A 24,332-nucleotide genomic window follows, 5' to 3' on the forward strand; every position below is an offset into this window, starting at 1 on the left:
CTGGACGATTTGATAGCATAAGCAGTACAACCGGGGTTAAAATGTCGTCCACGTAACTTGCAGCCGTCATAGTACCTTGAAGGACGACTGGAGGTGATCGTGTGTCCCAAGAAATCGCTTCCGATATTGTCACTCCTTGTGTAATCACCGTATGCCGCTCGTCAACAAATGCCGGATCGGACCGATGACCTGGCCGCCTCCAGGTCATCAGCATTGAAACTGAATCAGGATTCATCGCTGAATATCACACGCCTCCAGTTGGTCACACCTAAGCTTATTCAAGTTCGACAAAAATTCAATCGATGCTGCCTATGATGTGGGGTCAATGGTAGGCGGCTTAGTGGATGTCAGCAGCATACACCAGCTTCGGCCAGTCGTCTCCGAATGGTTTCTCTTAATACCACCGGATGCCTGGAAGGTGAAATGTAATACCGGATGCCTGGAATGCTTTACCGGATGCCTGGAAGGTAAATGGCATCAAATAGATGCTAACGACGTTGTTGGTGCGATGGCTGCTCTTATGATTGCGCAATCCTCGCGCTCATTTGTTTTAATAGGACGCCTTGACCCTCCGCGACAGTAGACTATCCCTCCGAAATCCATTGTCGCCAACACCGAGCAATTACCATATGGACCGAGGTGGCGGCCGATACGCTTCTTCGACTAACTCGCTTCTCTCAGGCCTACTGTACGGCCCTTTCGCAAAGTTCGATATCTGTTCATACTGCCACCGGTTACATCTCTAGTCACAATCGCGTCCATCCAAGTCGACAGACTGGTTTGAATAGCCCTACGGCACGAGAAATTATGCTTTTATTCTTCCGACTACGCAGCTCATGTGCGCATAGTGCTCTTACCCTTGTCTCACTGGCGTCGAAATTTAAATCATTTGCACATATTTTAACAGACTACATACCAGACTCTCTTATAAGACTTACATATTTCTTACGAGATTATTATTCCTGCTTAGTTTCGTAAATGTGGCTCGATTTCTTCTGAGTGTAAAAATTTTTTTGTGACAGAGTGTATATATCAATTCCTGAAAGGATTGTATTTAACTAGCTAAGTATCAGGAATAGAATACAACTTGCTTTATAGAAATAAAAAATAAATAAATAAATAAACATGTAGAGTTTATTCTTTCAGTCAATCAGTCTTGACATAATTCCTAGCTTCACCCACAACTGTGATCAATGAAAAGTGAAATATTTTAATACGAAAGATGTTCCCAAAGTTCTAGGAAATCTGGTATATTTTTTACTTTGTCAATTTTCATCAATATTACAACACCATTTTTCAATATAATCTCCATTTAATTGAATATACTTAGTCCAAAGAAAAGCTAATGTTTCTAAGCCGTCCTCAGAGAAATTCGTGGCTGTCTCCTCAATTCACCTATTTATGACATAAATTCTCATAGAGAAATCTACATAATTTTTTTTTTAACGCGGGAATAGAATACTGAACAGTTTCTGAAGTTTTGCCACTTTCGCTCCACAAAAAGAAAATGATTGCTCTTCGCATCAACCATGGTTGCTCAATTGGTTTTTCAGAATACCCTGATTGGATCCAAATGGCAGAGAAACTTGTTCAATAATATCTCTAATTGTGAAATGTCGATCGCTAAATGTCAGTTCTCCGACATGACTTGATATGATATAATTCTCAAAGGCTTTTGCAACATTTCAAACAATTTTATAGCAGAAATGCCATTGTGGAAATGAAATTAGATAACTATTTCTGGTTCAATTATGGTTCCATTTTGAAAAATCTCGAATTCGAATTTCTTTTTTCTTTTATCTCCGTTGAAAAAGAATTTATGCGAAAATAAAAGAAAAGAAATACTGATTATTGTTATGTTGTAGAGACATTAGGGTTTTTCTTAGAAGTAGCCAAGATAAAAAATTAACAACGCCTTCGCCGGGAATCGAACCACGGACCTCTGGAACCGGCCCAACGTGCAGAACTACTACACCACGAAAGACACATGGAAAGCAGGAGAAATACCTTATAATGTTATGTTATGTTATCTTATGTAGAAGTGAGGGGGCCACCTAATATTTACCCTAAGTAAGTAGGTATTAGCCCCGCACACTAACTAGAAAACTAACAACATTCTGTCATCATTTCTCGAGTCGTGATGGAAAATTTGACTCCACCGGCGGCGGCATCAACGATACTTCTAACTTTTCAGCTTTAAATTAGCTCAAGTAAAAGGGATTAAATTACATGATATACATTGCGAAATACATAGTTGTGCAGGTGCATATTTTAAGATGTTATCTATTGTAGTGGGTACAGGCAACATGTTTCAGGACATTATATATTGCATTAGAAACAGGCAGGATGTTCTCACGTTACAAATCATTTTTGTAAACGTGATCTGTTTACTATCATAATTAATGAAGAACTATAAGATTGTTTACAAAGCTTACATTTAAGTTTTGTTGTAAAGTTGTGCTGAAACTTTAACAGCTCAATTTTGACGATTCATTATGTGCTGTAACGTATGTTTTTGTGTAATTGATTTTCAGAAATTACATTATTGTCTAGCAGTACGTTGTTATTTGCATGTAAAAATTGATCATGACATTATAAATTGAGGTGGCTAGAAGCAACTTATTTCGAGTATATAGATCATGCTTACAATCATGACTTGTTTACATAATTTATTTTTACAAACAGCTGTCAAAAATAGAAAACATAAAATAATAAAAAAAGACATAACTACGGATTATTACGGAACATCCTCGAAAGTCTTAACTACTTCTGAAAAAACTTCAAAAGCGAGGTTTTGCATGTCCATATCTGCAGCGAATAATTCGCGACATTTTTTCTTTAATCTTAGGAATAACTAAGCAAGTACAAGTTATGTGTATTTCTCTTGCTTACTTCTGGAGAAAGTACAGTAGGGAATAAATAAGATATAAAATCATTTATTTTACCAGCAGAATTCAATTTTGTTGTTTGTGCTACTCTCACTTCTCTGACCTAATCAGAACAAGCCCATGAATTTTATCTTGGCAAGTAGTGGAAAACTGCATCTGTTGTTGACATGAGCACCAAATAGGACAGTACGGCTTTGTCCAGTTCCTTCCCAATTTTGAAGGAAAACAGCCCGGAGGAGAGTCCGAGGATCTCCTACTCCTCCACTAAACCACTCGAGAGGACTTTCGGCTAGGCGTATAATTTGAGTGCCTTCATGCCGCACAGACACTATGCATTTGCAAACATTCATTTCTTCTTTGGGATTAGAACTCGGGCCTTTTAACGTTACTATCCAGTATACCATCAGGGTGACTATCGAAATTCTTCCATTCGAAATTAAAAGGAAAGTTATCAGTATGAAAATTTTGATAGCATACACAATAATCAGAAAAAAAGATTAATCGTATTTATTAATTTTTGTATTATAGCAAATTGTTGCTAATTAAATAGCTGAGCGTTTTAACGCAGGATTGCATTCCTCCATAATGGTCTGATGAGACAGCAAAAATTAAGAAGCTATTTAAGGTGTGCGCGAATGCTTGTATCTTCGAAACTACAAACGTTACAATTAATCTAAGTACATCATTAGATAGATGAAACAGCACATTGGTAAATACTAAAAGAATTTTTAAAAAGTGGATAAAGGATATACGCATAGTGATAGTTCTGTGTATAATAGCGAAGTCAAAGTTCTGTGTGCATGCGCGACCGCGTGTGAATGGCAAGGTCGTCTGGTAGACAGTCGCGCGTAGATAGTCAGTGTATTCGGTTGGTGTTTGGTGTATTTAATTTTATTTCGCCAAGCTGGTAGTATTGCGATTTGTAGAAATTAGACGAGGAGATTGTGTACTAAAGAATTTACTGTAAAGCAACATAAAATACAGGATTCAAAAATAGGCGATATTTGTATAGATAACGTAATTGTTAACGGGCAGTCAAGATTTATTCTAGCAATTGTATATATCCAATCAACTGTTTATTCAGGTGATCTCAACATGTTCTTGTTTTGCGCATTGATGAAATATTCTGAGACTACTTTACTGATCGATGAAGAATTTAATGTAGATTCAGATGTGTCTATTATTATGATGGGAGATTTCAAAGTAGAAGTCTAACGAAATGAAAAGGCATTTGATTTCGTGAAACTTCATTTAAATATTAATATGTTGCTAAGTAAATATCCAATAGCATTTGGCAATTAATTTCTAGATTAAACATTTACTAAGAATATAACTGCAGACATCTTAAATTATGTATCTTATTTCTCGTATCATCGAACGGTTTTACGAAAGGTCAGCTGGAATGAATAAGTGTAATAAAAATAGGATAAAATGAAATGAAATATATATGTGTATGTAAAATCTTTTATTTGTTTCATTGTTCTATAATATCTTCCAACTTCCGTTAGCAATCCTACACATGAAACAGCAACCGCTCTTTAAACTAAAAGAGAGAGCCTACTGTCAATTTTTTCAATAGAAGGTATAATTTTGCTACTTTACACGGTATAAATTTGAAGAAAATTTTCATCATTGAAACTGCTGCACAAAACGGAGAAATTCCTATCTAAGCACAGAAGACAATTTGAAAATTTCCATACGAATAAATCTATTCAAAACCTCTTAACTTATTTTGTTAATTTAACTAATTAAAGTTTCACATAAATTTAATTATAAATAGCAGATATACTTAAATTAGAAATGCCAAGCCAAATGATGAAATTGCTATGTAAAAGTAAAGAAAAATTTCAAGATTTCCAAACGAATAAATGTTCTGAAAAATTATGACTGTATCCTATTAATTTAATTATCCTATTTAGCTAATTAATGCACAGGTATCCCTCCTATAACACGGTAGATAGGCTCCGAGAAAATACCGTGTTATGTGAAATACTGTTATATGAAACTAACAAACAATAGAAAGCAGAAGGCTGAGTTCCGAAGCATTTTTAGCATTAACAAAACATTTTTAATGGTTCAGACTGCTGTCTCGTTTCAAATTTAGACCAATGTTACTCAACGTTTTTAACCCTCTGCAACCTTTCATTATTGCCAGACTATCATTACCCCCTCTGCTTTCCAAACTTAAAAAACATACATATATTTATTTAAATTTACCTTATTTTAAATATGTTTTATAAAATTATAGTTAAACAAATATAGAAAATATAAATCAGTATCAAAGCTTGAATAATTTTATTTTCATAAACTAAGCTTGTCAGGACTTCTGTTTCTTCTAATGGACTTTGGGAACATCACTGGAGTCCTGAATAGGAACAGGGAGTTTACTCAAAACTTTTATGTTCGTACGAGTGTAGCAGAGACAGTACAAATGCAAAGGGTTCAAATTATCCTTTATTTATCACAACGTACAGCCGATCCTGCACTTCCGAATACAAATACCAATATCATTAACAATACTAATTTTATTAATAAAACTAATTTAACTAAATAAGAACTAAACTCAGATACTTTACAAAGACTAGTAACACGAAGATTGGCCTTTTAACTCTATGTATGTAGCGACCAGAATGCAGGAAACTACATAAAGTATCAAAGATAAGTCTTTAAAGTCTTTAGATATTAAATAGAACTAAGTTCTGGCCTTAAAGGCAGACAGGAACTCACTGAAAAGCTCGCGCGTGGTAAGGGCAGCGAGAAGTCTCTGTCTCTAACTCTCTCTTGGCTAAAAGCCCTATTTAAATACTTAACAGTTTGCAAGTACATTCGCATAACCAAATCTGTTCACGTTTATTCTGGCCGGAAATAGGAAACAAGAGAGGATAGTAAAGTTTTAATATCAAATAAATGTTAGATCAAATAAATTCCAATCCATCTTTGCCTTCAGCCTTTAAGAAATTATGTTTTAGTTCTGGTTTCATCAACAGATGGCGCCAGTAGCTTATCTCCTATGCAGGCTTTCTTGTCTTATGTGTATTCCTGAAGTTCACTAAATTCACTAAATGAGGGTATTCACGAAGTTTATTTTATCTCATTCATTTGCGCTTTTGCAGCTGAGGATGATGGTTCGGTAAAACCGAACTAGACCTGTAAAAATTTGAAAATATAATGCTAATTTTTGTTGTTTGACTTCTAAATTAATAATTGTTGTATTTTAATTAATAAATAAGAGGTTGCTGCATGCTCCCTTGAAACTATGAAATTTATTCTTGTAGAGAACCCCTGAATTAGACAATTTGCAACGTCAGATGCCTTTTCACTTTTCAACAAAGGATTAAGAACTTGTATTTGCATCCCCAAAGAAATATATTTTCTTTTAAAAGTTGTTTTCTAACTCCGGACGTAGTTCGGGACTGAGAGATGCACTTTCGCAACAATTACTTCTATAAACGATAAAGTAAATTAATAACACATACGCAAATTATTTTCAAAAATATTCTTCCACAATTGCATAATCATAATATAAATAAGTCACAATTGCATAATTGATGCAGTTCTACCAACTAAACACTTGCAACGTAACATGCGTACTTTGATGGACGCGACTGGATTTCAGAAGAATTTTGATGTGAGAAAATGTGGGCATTCACGAAGTTTATTTTATTTGAGAATAAATAAGTACTTTGCTATTTTGTTATTGTTGTGACTAATCTCGCTTCTTGTCTGATATCAGAGAAATCCCACGAAATTCGAGCTTTCGGCTCGCCGCATATTTAGAGTACCCCCAGGCTGCACAGACACTATTCATTTACCGTATCCAAGCTTTGTCCGGGATTCAGACGGCTGTTCTTCTGTGCTACACGCGATGGCATAGTAAGTAACGTAATTTTGGAAATATCTAGAATAAAAATCATGTTTTCGAAATACTTACATACATAAAGAGTTGTGGGGTTCCAACCTGTTATCTAACAGCTAACTGTGTAGGAACCTCGTGAGCAGATAAGCGAATATTCGCTTTAGTTCAGAAACAGATATGTAAAACTCAAGAAGGCTTAATTACCCTTTAGTTTTCAAAATAAGAATTTTACAGTCGGCTCCCTTATCAGAGAGTACAGCAAAACCTCCACTTGGGCTTGAACTAAAAGTAATAAGAAATAAAATTTAACTAATGCTTAACTAAAAAGATATAGCCGAAGCTATCAAAATTTTAAGTATTTGGCCCCTAAATATCGACTGGATTGGCAGAGTTATCAATGGCCTGAAATCGGCCGAGCCCAATAATAGCTTAGAAAGAGTGTAGCCAAAGGGCAAACGCGCGCTAGTAAAAAACTCTAGCTCTCTAACAAAGTCAGCGAACTTCGACTTAAATATAGCTCTTACTCATTTGCACTAACCGCGATTCTAAAATCACATTCTGGTAGGAAATTGTAAGCTGAAATTAGGAGGGATATTTCCACTTTTCGTTGTCCTGCGCTGGCAACACGCTTTTGAGATTTGGCGTCTGAAGAATTCGGTCACAAAAAGCGTAGCTGACCTATAACTGTTGGAATTCTTATTTTAAAGCTTATCTGTATTGCTGAATTATTACTAAATGTTTTACGTGTGAATGTTTATATTATTTGTGAATAATGTTTTACGTGTGAATGTTTATATATATGCAGTTTGGTCTGAATAGACCGACAGTGCTTGGATTTATTAAGGATATTTAAAATCGAAACTACATCATCCATTTTGGCGCCTTTCTAACACAGGAACGTAAGCAGTAATAATTATGTTATATAAATCTGATTTTTTTTATAACAGGCGTTCGTAAAATTACAAAATGTAAAATGTAACAGGTAAAATGTAGAAATGGTACAGTCAAAAGTCGTTATTTCGGACACCCATAATCCGGGCCTCAAAGCTACAAAATTTCTGCGCAGGCGTCGCGTTGACGCATGCGCATAAGACCTTTACGGCTGCGAATTTGCGTGTGCGCGTGCGCAAAATACGTTTACGAATGCGCTTTTAATGTATAACGGACGGTATAAGCTAAGCTCTAATTAACTATTTCAGTTAATGTTCCAGATTGCGTTATTCCTTGATCTTCGAATTGGATCCGGCTTATTATTTTTTGCAGACTGTTAGAGCAATTTTATAAAAGTAAGCTTGAACTTTCGATTATGTCAAATAGAATTTCCGATTTATATTTACTAATATGTAACGGATCTACAAAGCGAAAGTATGTTTAGGAGTCCATTAAACAAAAAGTGGAATTGCTGCAAAAAATGGATAAAGGCATATCCTTTGTTTATGTAAACTTTAACGTTTGTTTATCTAAACTTTGTTTATCTTTAACGCCGCGCGCAATGAATTGGAAGTTGATCTGTCAGCACTATCCTTATCTTCAGGGCAGATGTTTTTATTTTATTTGGCTTATAATTGCTTACTAAATGTAGTATTTCATTTCGGTATACTCCTTCTTTGATATAATTTAAATCAAATGCCTCGTCATTATAATTCGCTTCCGATAGCGAAGAAAGTGACAGAGGTTATTGAAAAAGAAAAAATTTCGATTGACAAATTAGTCGGTATTCTCGACACAGCGACTTGAACAGCGGAACTTTGTAACTGAACAAGAAATTATGTATGTTTATAGAATTAAAGAGAATGTATTATCACATAAAAAACGAAGCAATTTAAACAACTTACATTGAGAGAAATGTTTAATAAAGTAAACAAATAAATATTAAGCTTTTTTTTTTTTTTTTTTTTTTGTAAATTTTGATACACTTTAGATCATAATTGTTCTTTATTTCGTAAGTTACGGTTTCATATTTTTAATTTTATAATTTCTTCATGCCATTTAACCAGATTTAAACTGATGATCTATAATCCGGAAAAATCGATAATCCGGAATCGCCGAAGTCCCGACGAGTCCGGATTATCGACTTTTGACTGTATAATATTCTCGACCTTCATAGTTCTAAATATAACCTTGTTCTTATACCTGTCACTACATCCTTTCCAGACTCAAATATATTTCCGTCTGTAGATGTCTTAAGCCATATTTTCCCTTTTCGTGAATGACTAAACACGCAAGTTGCAGACGGAATCAGAAACATTATTATTTCTCTGACACCCGTTGTTCATGAACCTAATCACGCAGAGGATTAAGGCACGAATTCTCACTTAGCAGTATGATTAATAGTCTCTACATTAACAAACCTTCGGAGTTCGCGCAAATCTTCTGCAATCCCCTCGCGTCGTCAAACTTGTCTTTCAGAAGTAAATCTTCCTTCTTTTTTTTCCAGCTGCCGCTCTGCTGAAGAACATGGATTCTACTGTCTCACCTTGCGATGACTTTTACCAGTTTGCCTGCGGAAGGTGGCCTCAGCACCATGAACTTCCTAGTGACAGGTCCTACTACGACACCTTCTCTCTCATGAAGGATGAATTGAAAACGAAGCTCAAAGGTAACCGGGTGAAAGTGGATTGTTTTTTAGTATAGCTTTTTAGCCCTAAATTCTGAACATTTAAAAAATATTTGCAGAATTTTCATCTGCTATTATTATACATAGTTTTCCCTCTAAGGCTAGTTTATTCTTGAATTGCGTTTTCTTCAATATTTTTTTTTATCCAGTGTATTCAATTTGTATTTGGAATTTTGCATTATCATTTTATCCGCTTTATTTTCCCTTGCATTTATTATCTGAAACGCATTTTGTACAGATTCTTCGTTAAGCTACCCCAACAAATCTCACACTGAAGAAACTTGCTGAACATATGATTCCACCTTACTTCTATTATTTACGTTCCAGGTCATTGTAGCCTTATCTGCTGCTGATGTGTTCGATCTTTAGAAATCCAGGTCCTTTGTTCGCCTCCTTCTCCTACGTTTCTGCCTCTTGAGAACTGCGGTTAAGTTTCATTCATGTGAGATGCCCCTGGGGCTTTACAAGATTACTGAGATGGACATGGTTCAATTATAGTAAGATATCTGCTCAATATCCGTCCAATATTATAATGTTAATATTTCTACGTAGTCTTATTGGAATGTAAGTTTATCAGGACTTGTGTTCCTCATTACTTGCTTTGGAAACATGAACTGTCCTGACTCGGAACAGGGAGCTTACTCAAGCTATGTTCAATAAATTGTGAAGTAGACAATACACACAGGAAGGGTATACGAAACCCTTTATTTTTCTATCTTTACAACGATTTCCGGACTTCGGAATACAGAGACCAACCACTTGTGGTCTGAACGTAAGAATATAAAAATATTAACTAAAACTCTAACTAAACTAACTTTGGATTAATATACAAGTGCCTACTTTAAGATTGGCCGTTATTTAACAAAAAATCCGTATGTAGTACAGAGAGCTGCTAAAACTACGATACGTTTGAATTTATCAAGAGGGCTAAACCTCTGGCCTTGAAGGCAACCAGCAACCGAGTTAAACTACTATGGCAAGCGGCCTGCTTCTAATAACTCCTTTCTCTCTCTTCTTGGCAAAAAGCCACAACTTAAGTACTTGGCGTTAGCAAGACAAATTTGCATAAATAAGTTAAAGCTTTTAATTCTGGCCGGAAGTATAAAATAAGAAGTGATAGTAATGATTTAAAATAAAATAAACGTTAGTAAAACTTAGGATCCTTACAAGTTTGCTTTAAAGAAGCAATATTATGAGTTACCAGTAGTTTATCCACCACAACTTATCATTTGCTATATTCTTACAGTAACTGCGTTCTTCAGAAATTAAATTACTTGCATAATTTTCTCCGTTAGATTTTCAAACAATAAACTAGTTTGTAAAAGGGGAATAAAGTGCGAGGAAATACGGTATTTGAAAGGTAATACGTTCAAACTCATCTATAGCAACCTCCGGATATAACGAACGAACGTTCTCGTACCGTCCAGTTTTTTATACGCTTAGTGTTATTTTCTATATTCTTAGTGTTATTTTATATATCCTATAGTGAACGTTCGAATGTATAAAAGCAAAACATAAAAAATGAAAAGCAGCCTTGAATAAACTACTGGTAACTATCATAATATTACTTCTTTGAAAGAAATCTACATTCCAATACGAATATTCCAGTATTAACATTACAATATCTGACACCTGCAGCCTGCCTTCGCAGGTTGCACCTCACGTGAATGAGCTCCTAAGAGCGACACAGAACGAGAAGAGGAACTAACCAAAGACCCAGATTTCTAAAGATCAAACACATCAGCAAAAAGCTGCAGTGAACTGGAACATAAATAATATAAGTAAGGTGAAGTCATATGTTTAAAAGTTTCTTGAACGTGAGAACACCTGCCACGTCATTGAAGCTTAACACAAAATACATTTCAAGTAATAAATACAAAGGAAAATGAAATACTGGTTCAAAAATGCAAATACACATTGAATACACCGAATAAAAGTAAATATTTTAAAGTTTAATATTTAATTTACCAATATACAAGTATTTAAAAGGAAAACTAGCCTTCAGTATTTAAAAGGAAAATTATTTTTTATTTATTTATTTATTTATTTATTTTTTTCAATTATCAGAATTTAGAACTAAAAGGCTAAGAGGGATCATATATGAATTACGGTACGAATTTCATAGATAGCTTGGATAAATTTTTTTAATATTATTCAAACTTTTCCTCAGAATGTCTGCATCTTCCACATGAAAAAGTATTAACCGTTAAATGCAGCATTGGTTATTAGATATTTGGGTTATTAGAATAATGAAAAATACCCTTAGGTTACTGTACTTTTATCTTCAACCCATTATTATCTTTGTTCTAAATTAAACTCCAATGACACAAAGAACTTGAATCGGTTCTTAGATTCCATTCGAGTTCTTTGACTGAGCTGTCAGACAGCACTCTGTTCAAGGTTTATTCATAACTGCAAATCGGTATTTTAAATGGAAAGGTGCAACTGATTGGAGAATACTAAAACCCTGACTTTTATGCTGTGTAATTTTTGTGTAAAGTTATACCCGTATGGTGAAACTGGAAAACAACGGGAAAGAAATATGGTATCTAATTGCATGTAATAATAAATAGCTGTTAATGTACTTTTTATGAACTAAAATTACTATTTAACATCTTTTGGAAGATATTGTAAAGCTAATCAATATTTCTGTATGATTCATCAATCAATTTTTACACTGTTTCGCGAGATCATCTACTTCTTTCCTCATCAGATGGGGTATAGTCGACCACCGGATATTACGAGCCAAACCTTCGACCCCTGAAATTAGTTATAGCAGGGTTTGACTATGCAAGTATGTGTGTGTATTGTGAATACGGCAAAGCACACTAGGGCTATCTGCCTAAGGGAAGAGATGCCTTCGTGAAGGACTTTCTAAAGGGAACTGGCTCGTATACACGTTACACATGGGGAAAACCATGAAAACGCCCATGCAGCCAGCCCGTTCGAGGGATTCGAACCTCCGACCGAACTACCAGTGCTCAACGAGTTTACCGCTCGGCCGCTGGTGGGCCCTATTTGCACGTATGAATCGTTGAGTTAGACAAAGCCATATCTGTGGAAAAATTCTTCCTAATTACAACCAACAGCTTGTATGAAAACAGCATGAGTAGGTGATCTTTTTAAAACTGAAGTTAAAGTTGCTATCTTGGCTTTGATTTAAACAAGCTTAGTTTTGGTTTGCCTTTGTGTAAAGAAGCCCGTTTCCTAAGTTTTACGAAGATTTTTTGGATTAATCAGAATAAAGAAGGGGAATTTTAGATGATCTTGCTTTTTCTCGCCAAAATATTTGAAAAAAATAAAATTCCAGCAAGAAGATACGTGCCTGACGTTTTCTGAAACAAATCCAAGAAATTTATATCATGTATGTGTAATATCATTTGATGATGTACGTATTATTTGTATTAAATTAGTTAAATTCTATTGATATTTTAAAAGATATTTTTTTCATTGCTTAATGTTGCCGTTCGATTAATGTCATCAAAATAGTCATGGACAAATGTGATAACATTAAACGCCACCTATTACACTAGTAAAAACAAAACTATAAAAACAGCTATATGTTTTTTTTTTTTTTTTTTTTTTTTTTTTTTTTTTAAATTTCAGGTTAACATTTCAAACACTGAAGTTTTAATAGTTAATTTTAAAAAAATGCAAAGTTACAAAATTAAGAAATCGCAGTATGGTTTTGGTATACGGGTTTAACACCTGAAATAATTTGAAGCTAAGGATCTACAATTTTGGCCACGTTTTGATCCGATTTTCTGTAACTATAACTGTATCCGACCCTGTACAGCTCTAACTATATCCGACCTTATGTAACTGTGCTCTTTCCAGCCATTTTGAGAAATCGACGCTATTGGGAATTTCTCTGGTGGACGGGGGAAATTTATACATAAGAACAAAGAGAGTATCAGTTTTGTTTAGGTTGGAAAGTTCAGAGTACTGGGAAATGGCAGAGCGAGCTTTCTCTCTGGAGATACTTTGCTTTGCTAGTGTTTGATGTTTTTAGTAGCTTGAAGTCGTAACTACCGTCTGCGCTCTGCCATTCTGAAAAGAACTGTACAAGAACTTTTGTCTTGAAAGTTCCAGAACTGTGAAGTGTAATATTTTTAGAAAATAAATTCCATTTAAGCTTTCATCGGTTCTGTGTGCATTCAATCCATTTTAAACCCGAAGGTTTGGTTTGATTTACTTGATTATGACAAAGCACTCGAGGGCTATCTGCTTATGGACAGAGATGCCTTCGTGGAGGACTTTCTAAAAGGTACAGTCTCGTATATAAGTGACACATGGAAGAAACCACGGAAACGCCCATGCAGCCCATACCTGTACGCCAGGGTTCAAACCCCGGACCGAACTGCCAGTATTCAGCGATTTTACCATTCGGCCGCTGGCGGGCCTGAACTATGGCAGATCTACAAGCAACCTGGATGCCTTTCCGTTCCAAAGCAGTCATTTACCAGCCAATTTCAGTGTAAAATCTTGAGAACAAAGATTCATTATAAAAAAGACGCAATATTTATTAATGCAAATATATTCAGGAGTAAGTGAATTAGAGATAAATAGACCGTTAGCAGTATTTTGTAGCACAATTCTGGCGAGTGGAAGAGTGCGGTGAGGCACGTAACTCTGAGCCCGCTGGAGTAATATTTGAGCTCTTAGTAGGTAGAGCTCGAGGCGCACATGATCTTACTCAGGTAGTCAGGGCAGTATGTATAGTGCGCTCCACCTCCAAAGTCATGCAAGGAGTGGGCTTTTCACGAGCTTTTGTGTTAAGAGTCCGCAATGAGTACGTGGATTCTGATAAAATCTTTACTACCAGAACTAGCTGTCATGATGTATTAGACTTGAATGAAAGCGCTTCCCCACCAGATACCTAGGATGGTAACAGAAGCTATATGCCCATAGTGAAACAGAGTATTCGTCAATTCAGTACTGGAGAACAAACAATTACAAATAGCCATATTGTTCTGAAGTATTGCATCGTTATCATCCCACTAGAATATCTCTGCTCTCTTCAGGTCACGAAGTTTAATATGGGAGAAGGAATATCACTATTCGACCCTCATGGAAAAAAGTAGCTTGGACTGATAAAGCTAAATACTATGTGGCACATACATGTCGACTCAAAGAGTGTGAAGAAAAACCTTGCTAGCAGGACGCATTTAATTCAAGAAAATGCTAGCAGGACGCATTTATGCTAGTAGGACGCGAAACCTCTTGCTAGCAGGACGCATTTAGTTCAGGTGAATGAACGTGGTAGTCTTTGTATAGGAATCGCTCACGTGGAAAGTAATGTACCTCGTGTCGAACTCGGCATTATCCTGTAACAACAAAAGATTTAGTGACCTATTGTCAGATCATGTGCTCATCTGTCCACCTGCCACGCTATTGAGGAGATCTGTACCTGCAACCGTATGCACCGACCCATCGCTCCAAAGCTGGTGCCAAATGGTTCTAAATATGCTCCACGAACATGAGAATGCCTACCTGCGAGTACGGACTGTGCTCCGGTTAATCATCATGTAGACTGGAAGGCTGCGCAACTGACTCCAGCACAGCAGTCACATTGCGGAGTTGATTGACCTTCGCGTTACTGCCGTCGGAGCCTACGAGTGCTACACATTACTACGATCCCTAATTTAGTTACTCATTAGCGTAATTCTTAATACATTATTTCTGCATCACTGATGTTGACACGCCAAATAACGTCATAAATTTGGGAGCTTTCTTTGCTAACCAAAATCAAACTTCAGATTCTCTCTCTTTCGCTGGAGATTTTCTTATTTAGTAAAGTATAATAACGTGTTCTTTTGTGTACGTGTTCTTTTGCGTACGTTAGTAGGCGAAAAAAATGAGGTAAGAATGCATAAGGCGAGTTTCGATATGGATTACTTGAATAAATACGTCTATAAAAATGCACTCAAAACGTTTTAATAAACGATTTAACAAGCGTGGGTAGTTTTAGCCACCGTGTTTACTATATCTGAATTACTGTGATCCTTATTTTCGGAGATCCCGAGGAACATATTTAAGAATAATCTATATAGAAACACAACTGATAAATTTTTAAAAATCTATGAAGAAGAAGCTGACGCAATAAGTCAATTTAGATGACACTTAAGGAGGGAAGTGGATTGATCTGGAAAATTTTGTGATTGATTTGATTTAATTTAATTTAAGATATGAGTTTTTATTAAAAATGTCTCCTTGTTCGTGTTGCTTGGTTGCAACATCATTCATAGAGTGTAAAAAAAAAAGTGTACAACAAAACTCTCACGGCATCTATATTGTGCAGAAAACCATCTGTAAAAATAACCTGCAGTCCTAACATCATAAATGCACATCCGTGTATTGAGTTTCACCATAATGATATTCTCTCAAACGTTGACTGATTTCCTTAGAGAATTTTCCTTTTTTCGGCATGAAAAATATGAAGTCGTTTTGTTATGTTCTTGTAAGAAGCAACTTTAGTTCATTCAGTAACATTGTTAGGTTTAGTTTGTTTTATTTTGATTATGGCAAAGAATAAAACAGCTAGCAGTCTAAAGAAAGAAATGCTTTTATGGAAGAAATTGGCTCATAACCCGTTACAATATCAGCCACATAAAAAAAGCATATGCAACTATGCAACTAAAAGGAAACGAATTACTATCACGAAACTTAACGTATAGCTAGTATATGAGGAGGTAAAAGAAACGATTACAAATTTAAAACGAAAGATAGTTTTGTTAAGAATATAAATCAGAGGTAATGGATAGCAAGTAAAATGTCACAAATCATTAAGTAGTATAGCCACATCTGACATCTATACAAGCCAAAACACGGCGTGACCTCGAATCAAATAAGCATATATGACACCCAGCGGAAGACCATGCCCTAATCTTTGCAATGGGGAGTTAATTCACCAATATTCCAGGACGGCTGCAGGTGGGTTTCAAACGTGTCCCAAACGCGCTCTGTTGGCGTGAGTTTTTTAAAGATGGCATTAGAACAGGACACCGGAAAGAGCAGAAGAGAACAGAGGAAAGAGAGCAGAAACTTAAAAGTTAAAAGCAGAACCTAAAAGTAAAGGTTCTTAACTATGAAGAATTCTTTTTCTTTTTCTATATGCTTTATATTTTGTGATTTTTTTTCCTTTATAGCATAAACGTGGTTGAATAAATACAGTTCAGTTGCTAAGTACCAGTAAATATCTTTTATACACATAGATGCTTCACAAGAATTCTTTTCACCTGGTATTTATTGAAGGTTCTGTTGTTTACAAAATCTGAAATTTTTTTTACGATACATAGGATGTGGTAATGCTTTAAATTTAACCTAAACCAGCGTTTCAGTCTTCAGCAATATTCGACAAGCACGCTGAAGCTTTCAATAGTTGGCGTAAGTTTATTATTTTCTCCCCCCTCTCTCTCCAGATATCTTTCTATGTATAAGTAAGAATCCTAAAAGAAAACTTCAGATTCCCTTAAAATTTTATACTAGCTGGTACTTAAATCAAGTAAGCGATTATTTTGCTGTGGAAAATGTTTCATTGCAATATGATTAATCATGAAGTAACAAGAATTTCTATGCCAACACCTTTTGAAAAGAGATGAATTCTTTTATGAAATAAATCAACCGTTCTTCTACAGATTTTTGAGTTACAACTGGAAAGATAAGATCTTTCTTCTGTAATAAAACTCAAATGGACAAGCGACGCTGCGGATAAAAATGCTATTGTTATTTATAGAATCGGTCATTTCTATTTGAAAAAACATATATTAATATATATATCTTAAAAAAAAACTTTATTATATACTAACTCGATAGCGCTTGATTTTTTTTTACTGTAAATTTAGGTCCAAAATCAGCATGCTAGTCTATTGAGGCAAGAATTTCAAATATTTTGAAAGTGCATTTCTATTTTATTTTAAATTTAATATTACCTTAATAATGTGCATATACGGTCTCATTTAAGTTTCTAACCAATTCTTTTACGTTAATATTCTTTCCTATCAATCTCATTTCCATTCTCCTGCCAGAATGTAAATTTAACGCTCGCGCGAAATTCGAATGATGTAGAAAGAGGACACCATTTAAAGGAAGGTTTTAGAAGGTAGAATTAGAGCTTGTTTGTGCTTTTTTGAAAGCCACGTTGCTAAATTGGATTCTCTCGCGATTAGCGTTCTGCGATGCTGAATTTTTCTTGCCATTAAGCTTGTTACGTCGCCCTTAGATCAGAGCCATCTTGCGCTTAATTCCAATTGTAAGGCGTTAGGCTAAACTTATTTGCACTAATTTTAGTTCATCCATTACCTCTGATTTAAATCAAAACGGTTGACTTCCACATGCATGAGTTGATTACGCTCTTAAATTGTATTTGAGTTAATAAAATGGTTTTTAACATCCTTTTCTTGTTTCTGTTGTACTTACAAGACAGCAATAATTCGCCACTAGTCTTTTAGAGTTTGGATCTAGTTTATGCTTCCTAAAAAGACCAAACTCTATATGATAAAAGTTTTAGAAACATTCCCTTTTTTATTACAAAAACTGATTATTTCTCGACAGTACTAAAATTCAGGATATAAGTATAATTATTCTTGACGAAAACGCCAAACTATGGCATATATTTGAAAAGCAGCAAAAGTTTTGCATTTCAAAATAATACGGCTCAGAACATCAAAGAAATAAAATATATATATATAATGAATATGAAAAGATTTTCTTTCTCCTTGTTGCTTTAAATTTAAGAGAAAAAATGCAAAGATTATGTTGACAAATAACTATATAAGAAACTTATAAGAAAAAAAAGAATGTAAGATCAAAGGAGAGAAAAATCTCTGCTGTCGAGAGAGTGGGATAAAATAGCAGCATAGCAGAAACGCGTTTTTTAAAACTGGCACAGAAAGAAAGAATTCATTACTATGTTTGATGATTTCTTTCGTTACAGTTAACGATCATTCATATGAAACTTATCTTTTCAAGATTCATGAAATTTGCAAGTGCTAATTTATTTAGAAAACTATTTCATTTTCCTTCCTTAAGATATATATTATACGTGTACATTCTTTTACATATTTATTTCACATGCATCGCCGCTCAGAAGGAAATGTGGTTAGTGACTCTGAATCCAGGCCAAAGGGCCTGGCTCGAATCCCGGAGAAGACATTTATTAAAATTGCCTGCCTCCTTCTTAGGAGGCAAAGGTGACCCACCTATTAGGTGCCTTCATTATTAAGTGACCAGTACTGACTACTTCACAGTAGTGGCCAATGCTTATAACGACTAGTGCCCGCAATTGGGAAAGAAGCATGTTTATACTGTTGCGTTCTATGGGTTCGTGGATTTGGAGTAATTGATAATATTTGATGAAAAATCAAAGCACAATTTATTCGCCATTATTATACGGAACAGTTTCTGCGACACGTTTACAGCCGTCAAAAAAACTACGATAATCTCGCTGAAACAATCGCCAACACAGCCTTCAGGCTACAACGGTGAAGACAGCTTCACGGCATAACACTAAAGTACAGCTCCCGACTCGGCTCGGTCGTTCTCAAGCTAGCCTCTAAACTCAAGACACAACTACTGAACTCAAGATACCCTTGATACTCCGCGTATAGGCAGGATATATATATAGCTTTTGACCTGCCTTCGAGAACATTCTTAAGAAAACCAGTAAGAATTCGTTCTAGAATGTTCTCACTCCGTCTATGGCATCGCCGATTTTGTCGCCAAGTGGGCGATTTTGCGCCAAATCTGGAAACGTTGTCTTTCCTTGGCTCTTTCTGACAACCTTAAACCTCACTTTGTGGGGAAGCTATCTTACCGCAGGTGGGCATTTTGTAACAATATGCGTCAGGTTTTTGAAAGAGTTCCTGCATAAAGTTTCTGAATTTTCTCGAATTCGAATTTTCAAATGTTTTGGAATCTCTCGAATCTTTCGAAACTCTCAGTTCCTCCATATAAGAATAGTGTTCAAAAACACACACACACACACACACAAAAAAAAAAAAAAAAAAAAAAAAAAAAAATAACATAATACTAAAAGGTTTGCTTTAAGCTTAATTTGAAAAAGGGCATAAGTTAACCGTCTTTGTTCGAGGGGTGTTTTCGAAAATGTTCGTTACATTATTTATCTGATTTTCTGATAAATTGCACTCAATCATTAATACTCTGAGCAAAAATTCATTATTTTGTGAAACTTATACAAAAACCTGAAGTTAAACTCTCACTGGCAAAAAAAATATTGATGATACTTTTTTTTCATTTCATGTTATGTCTACGAACCATATACATAGAGTGAAGTAGAATAATTGGAAAATGCTGATTTACTAGTAATATATAGCCAAATATATCTCTCAGCACTCAAAATTTTAAAAAATACACATGTTTTTGAAAAACTATACGTAAAATTAATACTCTATATGATTAATTTTTGTAACTTCTGTTTCATAGCATGCTTATAACTATTGTAGAAGGTAACCAAAAACTTTCTTGCCGTTTTGGGCAGTCAGAAAGAAAAGTCATAAAACAAATAATAATCAGCGCTAATTCTCAAAGTAATCACCATCGGCATCCAGTGCCTTTTGCTAAAGAGTGGCTAGATTTGTGATGCCATTGCGATAAGATTCAGAAGTCTTGGACGCAAAGAAGCCCGTGAAGGCCTTTTCGAGGTCTGACCGGTTGTTGAAGGATTTTCCAGTCTGTTGGCGTGAGGTCTGGGGAGTATGATGGATGGGGTAGTGTCTTCCAGCCCAGACTCTGGATGGTGTCAATGGTCTCCCGAGCCACATGCGGCCTTGCATTGTCATGGAGGAGGAGTACACCCTTAGGATTGACCAATGCTGGCTCTTTATGCATCAGTGCCTGATGCACATTTTCCAACTGTTGCGAGTACAGGTTTGCCGTGAAGATTTGGCCCACTGGAAGGAGCTCATAGTACATTACTTGGTGACTAATCCATCAGATACAGAGTATGATCTTGCGTGGGTGGAGAGAAGGTCTCGCAGTGTGCTCGCAACCAATATCTGTAACTCTTGGGTGTGTCATACTGGACCCACGTTTCATCGCTGGTAGGTACTTAATCAAATATGGATGTATTGTGGTACCGAGTAAGCAATTTCAAACAGGCGGCAACACGCTGTTGCTTGTTTCCATCGGACAGTGAGTGGGATACCCTCTTGCTCAGCTTGTATGCCTTTCCTATGCGGTGCAAATGAGTCTGATCGTTTCATCAGATACCTGGAAGTGCGCAGCCAACTCAGCACATGTTGGGCTACTGTCACGCTTTATGGCTACCCTCAGGGCCTCATCATCCAGCGCTTGTGGCCGGCCGCTGCGTGGTGCATCACTAAGACACATATCCCTTGAACAGAACTTCTGGAACCATTGTCTAGCGGTTCGTGCATTAACGGCATCATCCCCAAATGCCTGGCAAATTCGGCGACTTGATTCTGCTGCTGACAGGCCCACTTTAAAATCACATGGCAAACAACTCCGAACGAGAGCCTTTGACGCGTCCATTTCGATCAGTCGCTGTGTGATTTACTGATGATTTAGTGCAACGCGCTTTTATACTCTTAGTCAATGTCCGGACTCTTATCCTAACCACTTCATCGCCAGGTTTGGTGAATATTTTTATGCTGGGGTTCACTCTTCCAGTGACAAATCAGAAATGGCAAGAACGTTTTTGGCTAGCTTATACACAATTTCAAGTGATTCTATGATGAACGTTAAGAGTTATTCCTATGTTGTGAATATAAAGCATAAAAAGTTAGTCAAACACTACACAGATCGGAAAGATCTACAGCTGGTTGTAATCAAAATATTATTAGTGCCAAACCAAAAAAAAAAGAGTAAATATTTTACCTGATTCTAAAAACACATTGAAGTACTGAAAATTATTTCACAAATAACATAGAAAAAGGTGCAAATTGGATCCTTTAAACTTCGATTTCCGATGTGATAGACAATTAATTCAGATTTCGCCTCTCAGAAAAGTTGGTATATCGCCACTTCAAATCAATATATCAGGAAAAGAAAAGTTATTTATGTGAAATAAAAAAGAAATTAGTCGGTCTTTTGAAATATGTCTGTGACCTCGTTCAAAAAGACTAACTAATTTAAGAATATAACTTTTAAAAAATGTAGTTATATTTCAAATGGAAAAGAAACACGTCAATGTGAAACTTAAAACTCAGCAAAAAGTCATTATTCAACAGTTTATACCATTAGAACCAACAATCTTACAGATTTTTCGTACAAGTTAATCGTACTGCGGCTAAATATACGAGACTTAAGACATGTTCTTCCATCATATCTCGAATTTTTGCTGCATTCTATTTCTGATTTTTCTAGGCATAGATTTTGAATGCCGACTTAGGCTACGATAAATGGTTGGAGCTATCGATTCTATCGATTTAGCCAACGATAAATGATTCGAGCTCACGCTTCGACCATTTTGAAAAAATGTTTTGCTCCTGGAGATTTAAATGAAATTAAATTTAAATGAAAGCAATTACTGATTAATGATTATCTGAAAAATTAGCATAGGCAAACTGTAAACTTGAAACGCTAAAATAAAAAGATTAATTTACTTTTCCTCGTATACTTGGGAAATATTCATCAATTTTAGTATATTCTTCCCTAATAAATGTTTTTAAAAATGTTCTATTTTTATGAATGCCGTAAAATATTTGATTAAATAGTTGATAAAAGTTTTTGAATGTAGAATGTAAAATTCGTAATACCAATACTGAATAGTATATGCTTACTGATTCAGATTCAGAGCTGTACTGCGTATACCATTAGAACCAACAGTCTTAAAGATTTTCCGTACAAGTTAATCGTACTGCGGCTGAATATATGACACTTAAGACATGTTCTTCCATCATATCTCGAATTTTTGCTGCATTCTATTTCTGATTTATACAGCAAATTCCATTTCAACACTTAACTTTTACAAATCTGCCATTTTTATTTCACATTTCTTATTCTCATCATATCCTGCCAATCATGAGACCAAGGAAGTGAAATATTAATTAGAGCTATTGTTAAATTAAAAATTATTTGACATTAAATAAATTTCTATTGGTAGCCCATCAGTTTCTGAGCGTTTAAGACCACTGATTACTAATAAATCGACCTGAATTCATGTCCCGGTGTGTCTGATTGCATGATAGTTTCTCCATTTGTAACATGAGTAGAAGCCAATTTCTCTTAGTGTGCTTCACGAAGGACACATTCCTCATAGATGGATAGCCCTACTGCGCTTTGTTCTAATCTTAATACGACCCCCAATCGAATCGATATTCTATTTATGCGTCTTATTTGTATAATCACAAACTTAAACTTGTGCTAGCATCTGCACCTTTTACAAGGGTTTCACTCGCATTTCAAAATACGTAATCCATATTTGAAAAATGGGAACTTCTTCGTGCTATATGTTCTTTTTCAGGTATTTCTTCATCATCATAAAAATCACAAATTGCATGTTTTTAATTTCTAGCTAATAAATTTTTCTAATGAAATATCCGCAAATTTTCAAATCTCAATAAAACTTTTTTAATTCACATTTACGTTTATTACAAACTATTGAAATTGATATTTAAAAAAATAAATGCAAAGAAAACAATATGTTTGGACTAACATTTGTAATTATTAATAAAGTTCTCAATCGTTAGCAGGATAGGCTTTGCAGTTACTCCACGGAAGCAGACAGCAAGGAGTGAGAAAAATACTTAAACATTGTGTATTCTTTGTTTAAATTACATGAATATGAGATACTTCGAGGTTTTCTTGCAGACCATTAGGTGCTCAAACAAATACAAAACGCAAATTATTTCCATCTTAGTTCATAATTGTAAGATTGGAAAATTATAATTATTCCCCTTTATGCATATAATTGCTCTGGGAAAAGCCACACAACTTATCTGTAACCTCTCCAATGGTGCAACATGAATAAAACAAAATAACAATGAACATTGAACTTTAACTATAAAAACATGAAGCAATTTTTAATAAGAGATAAAAATTTACAGCTTAATGTTCTATATGGCCACTCTTTAGACAGCTGATGCGTTGTAAACTGAATTACAGGCCAGTTATTTTGAAATAATCTTCATACTCTAAAACCAAACTTTATCCCTTTCCAGTTGTTTTCCTTTGTAAAGAATTTATAATTTTATTTTCAAGACAAACATAAAATAAATATTGTTTAAGATAATGAGAAACTTATCATCTAACTTATACCCTGGAAGTTGATAACGTTCTAAGATTTTTCTATCCACGTATACAGAGTACGTCTTGAAAGTTATAGTTCATACAAAATCTAAACATTAAGAATAAATCCTTCTTACTATTTTATTTCCAAATATACGATTCTTTTAAGTCCATACTTCATTTGGCATATTTATAAAGCTATTTGATACTTTCGTAGAACTCGCCTGTTGGAACACTGTTTAAGTCTTTGGTTACGGGTTTAGTGAATTTCTTCAACAAAATAATGGTTTATGAGTAAAGACTTCATTTTAAAGAAGTATATAGTATTCTGTAGATGTCAAATTTGGTGACAAAAAAAATGTGCTTTCGATTTGTGACGCCTTTCTTTTCTGAAAAGTACTTGACGGAAATGGAGTTGTATTGCCCATTGTATAGCAACAAAAACCATTTACTTTGTTAAGCTTTATGGAGACTAATACGCTGCATTGTCTTCAGAACTCAGTCTGTAGTGGGCCTCTTTAAATATGCAGGTAACCGTTTATTTTTCAGGAACAAATTCATTAAGAATTGCTATTTCCCAATCATAAAATGGCACAAACATAGCTTCTAACCAATTTCTGAAAGCGAAGCTTCTTTGGCCATGGTGAGCCATTTCACACCCAAGCAGATGATTTTCGATCTTTTTGAAATCCGACTTTTTCCTATGTTGCATTCCAGTTGTAAGAGACAAATTCTCTTTTTTTTCTACCTTTTTTTTTAAGAG

The 24,332-nt window shown here is 35.1% G+C and overlaps 1 protein-coding gene across 5 annotated transcripts in view; it reads left to right on the forward strand.

The window, feature by feature from the left end:
* LOC118199010 (neprilysin-1-like) overlaps positions 1 to 24,332 on the forward strand; it is a 366,463-nt gene that overhangs the window by 207,532 nt on the left and 134,599 nt on the right. For all 5 annotated transcript variants that reach the window (XM_085813638.1, XM_085813641.1, XM_085813637.1 and 2 more), the window contains one exon: positions 9,182 to 9,343. In XM_085813638.1, the coding sequence (XP_085669764.1) occupies positions 9,182 to 9,343 (162 nt within the window). The remainder of the gene's footprint in view (positions 1 to 9,181; positions 9,344 to 24,332) is intronic.

Source organism: Stegodyphus dumicola, chromosome 3 (assembly GCF_044657685.1).
Source record: "Stegodyphus dumicola isolate Sdum_Otavi_A_Nest chromosome 3, ASM4465768v1".
Lineage (NCBI taxonomy): Eukaryota > Metazoa > Arthropoda > Arachnida > Araneae > Eresidae > Stegodyphus > Stegodyphus dumicola.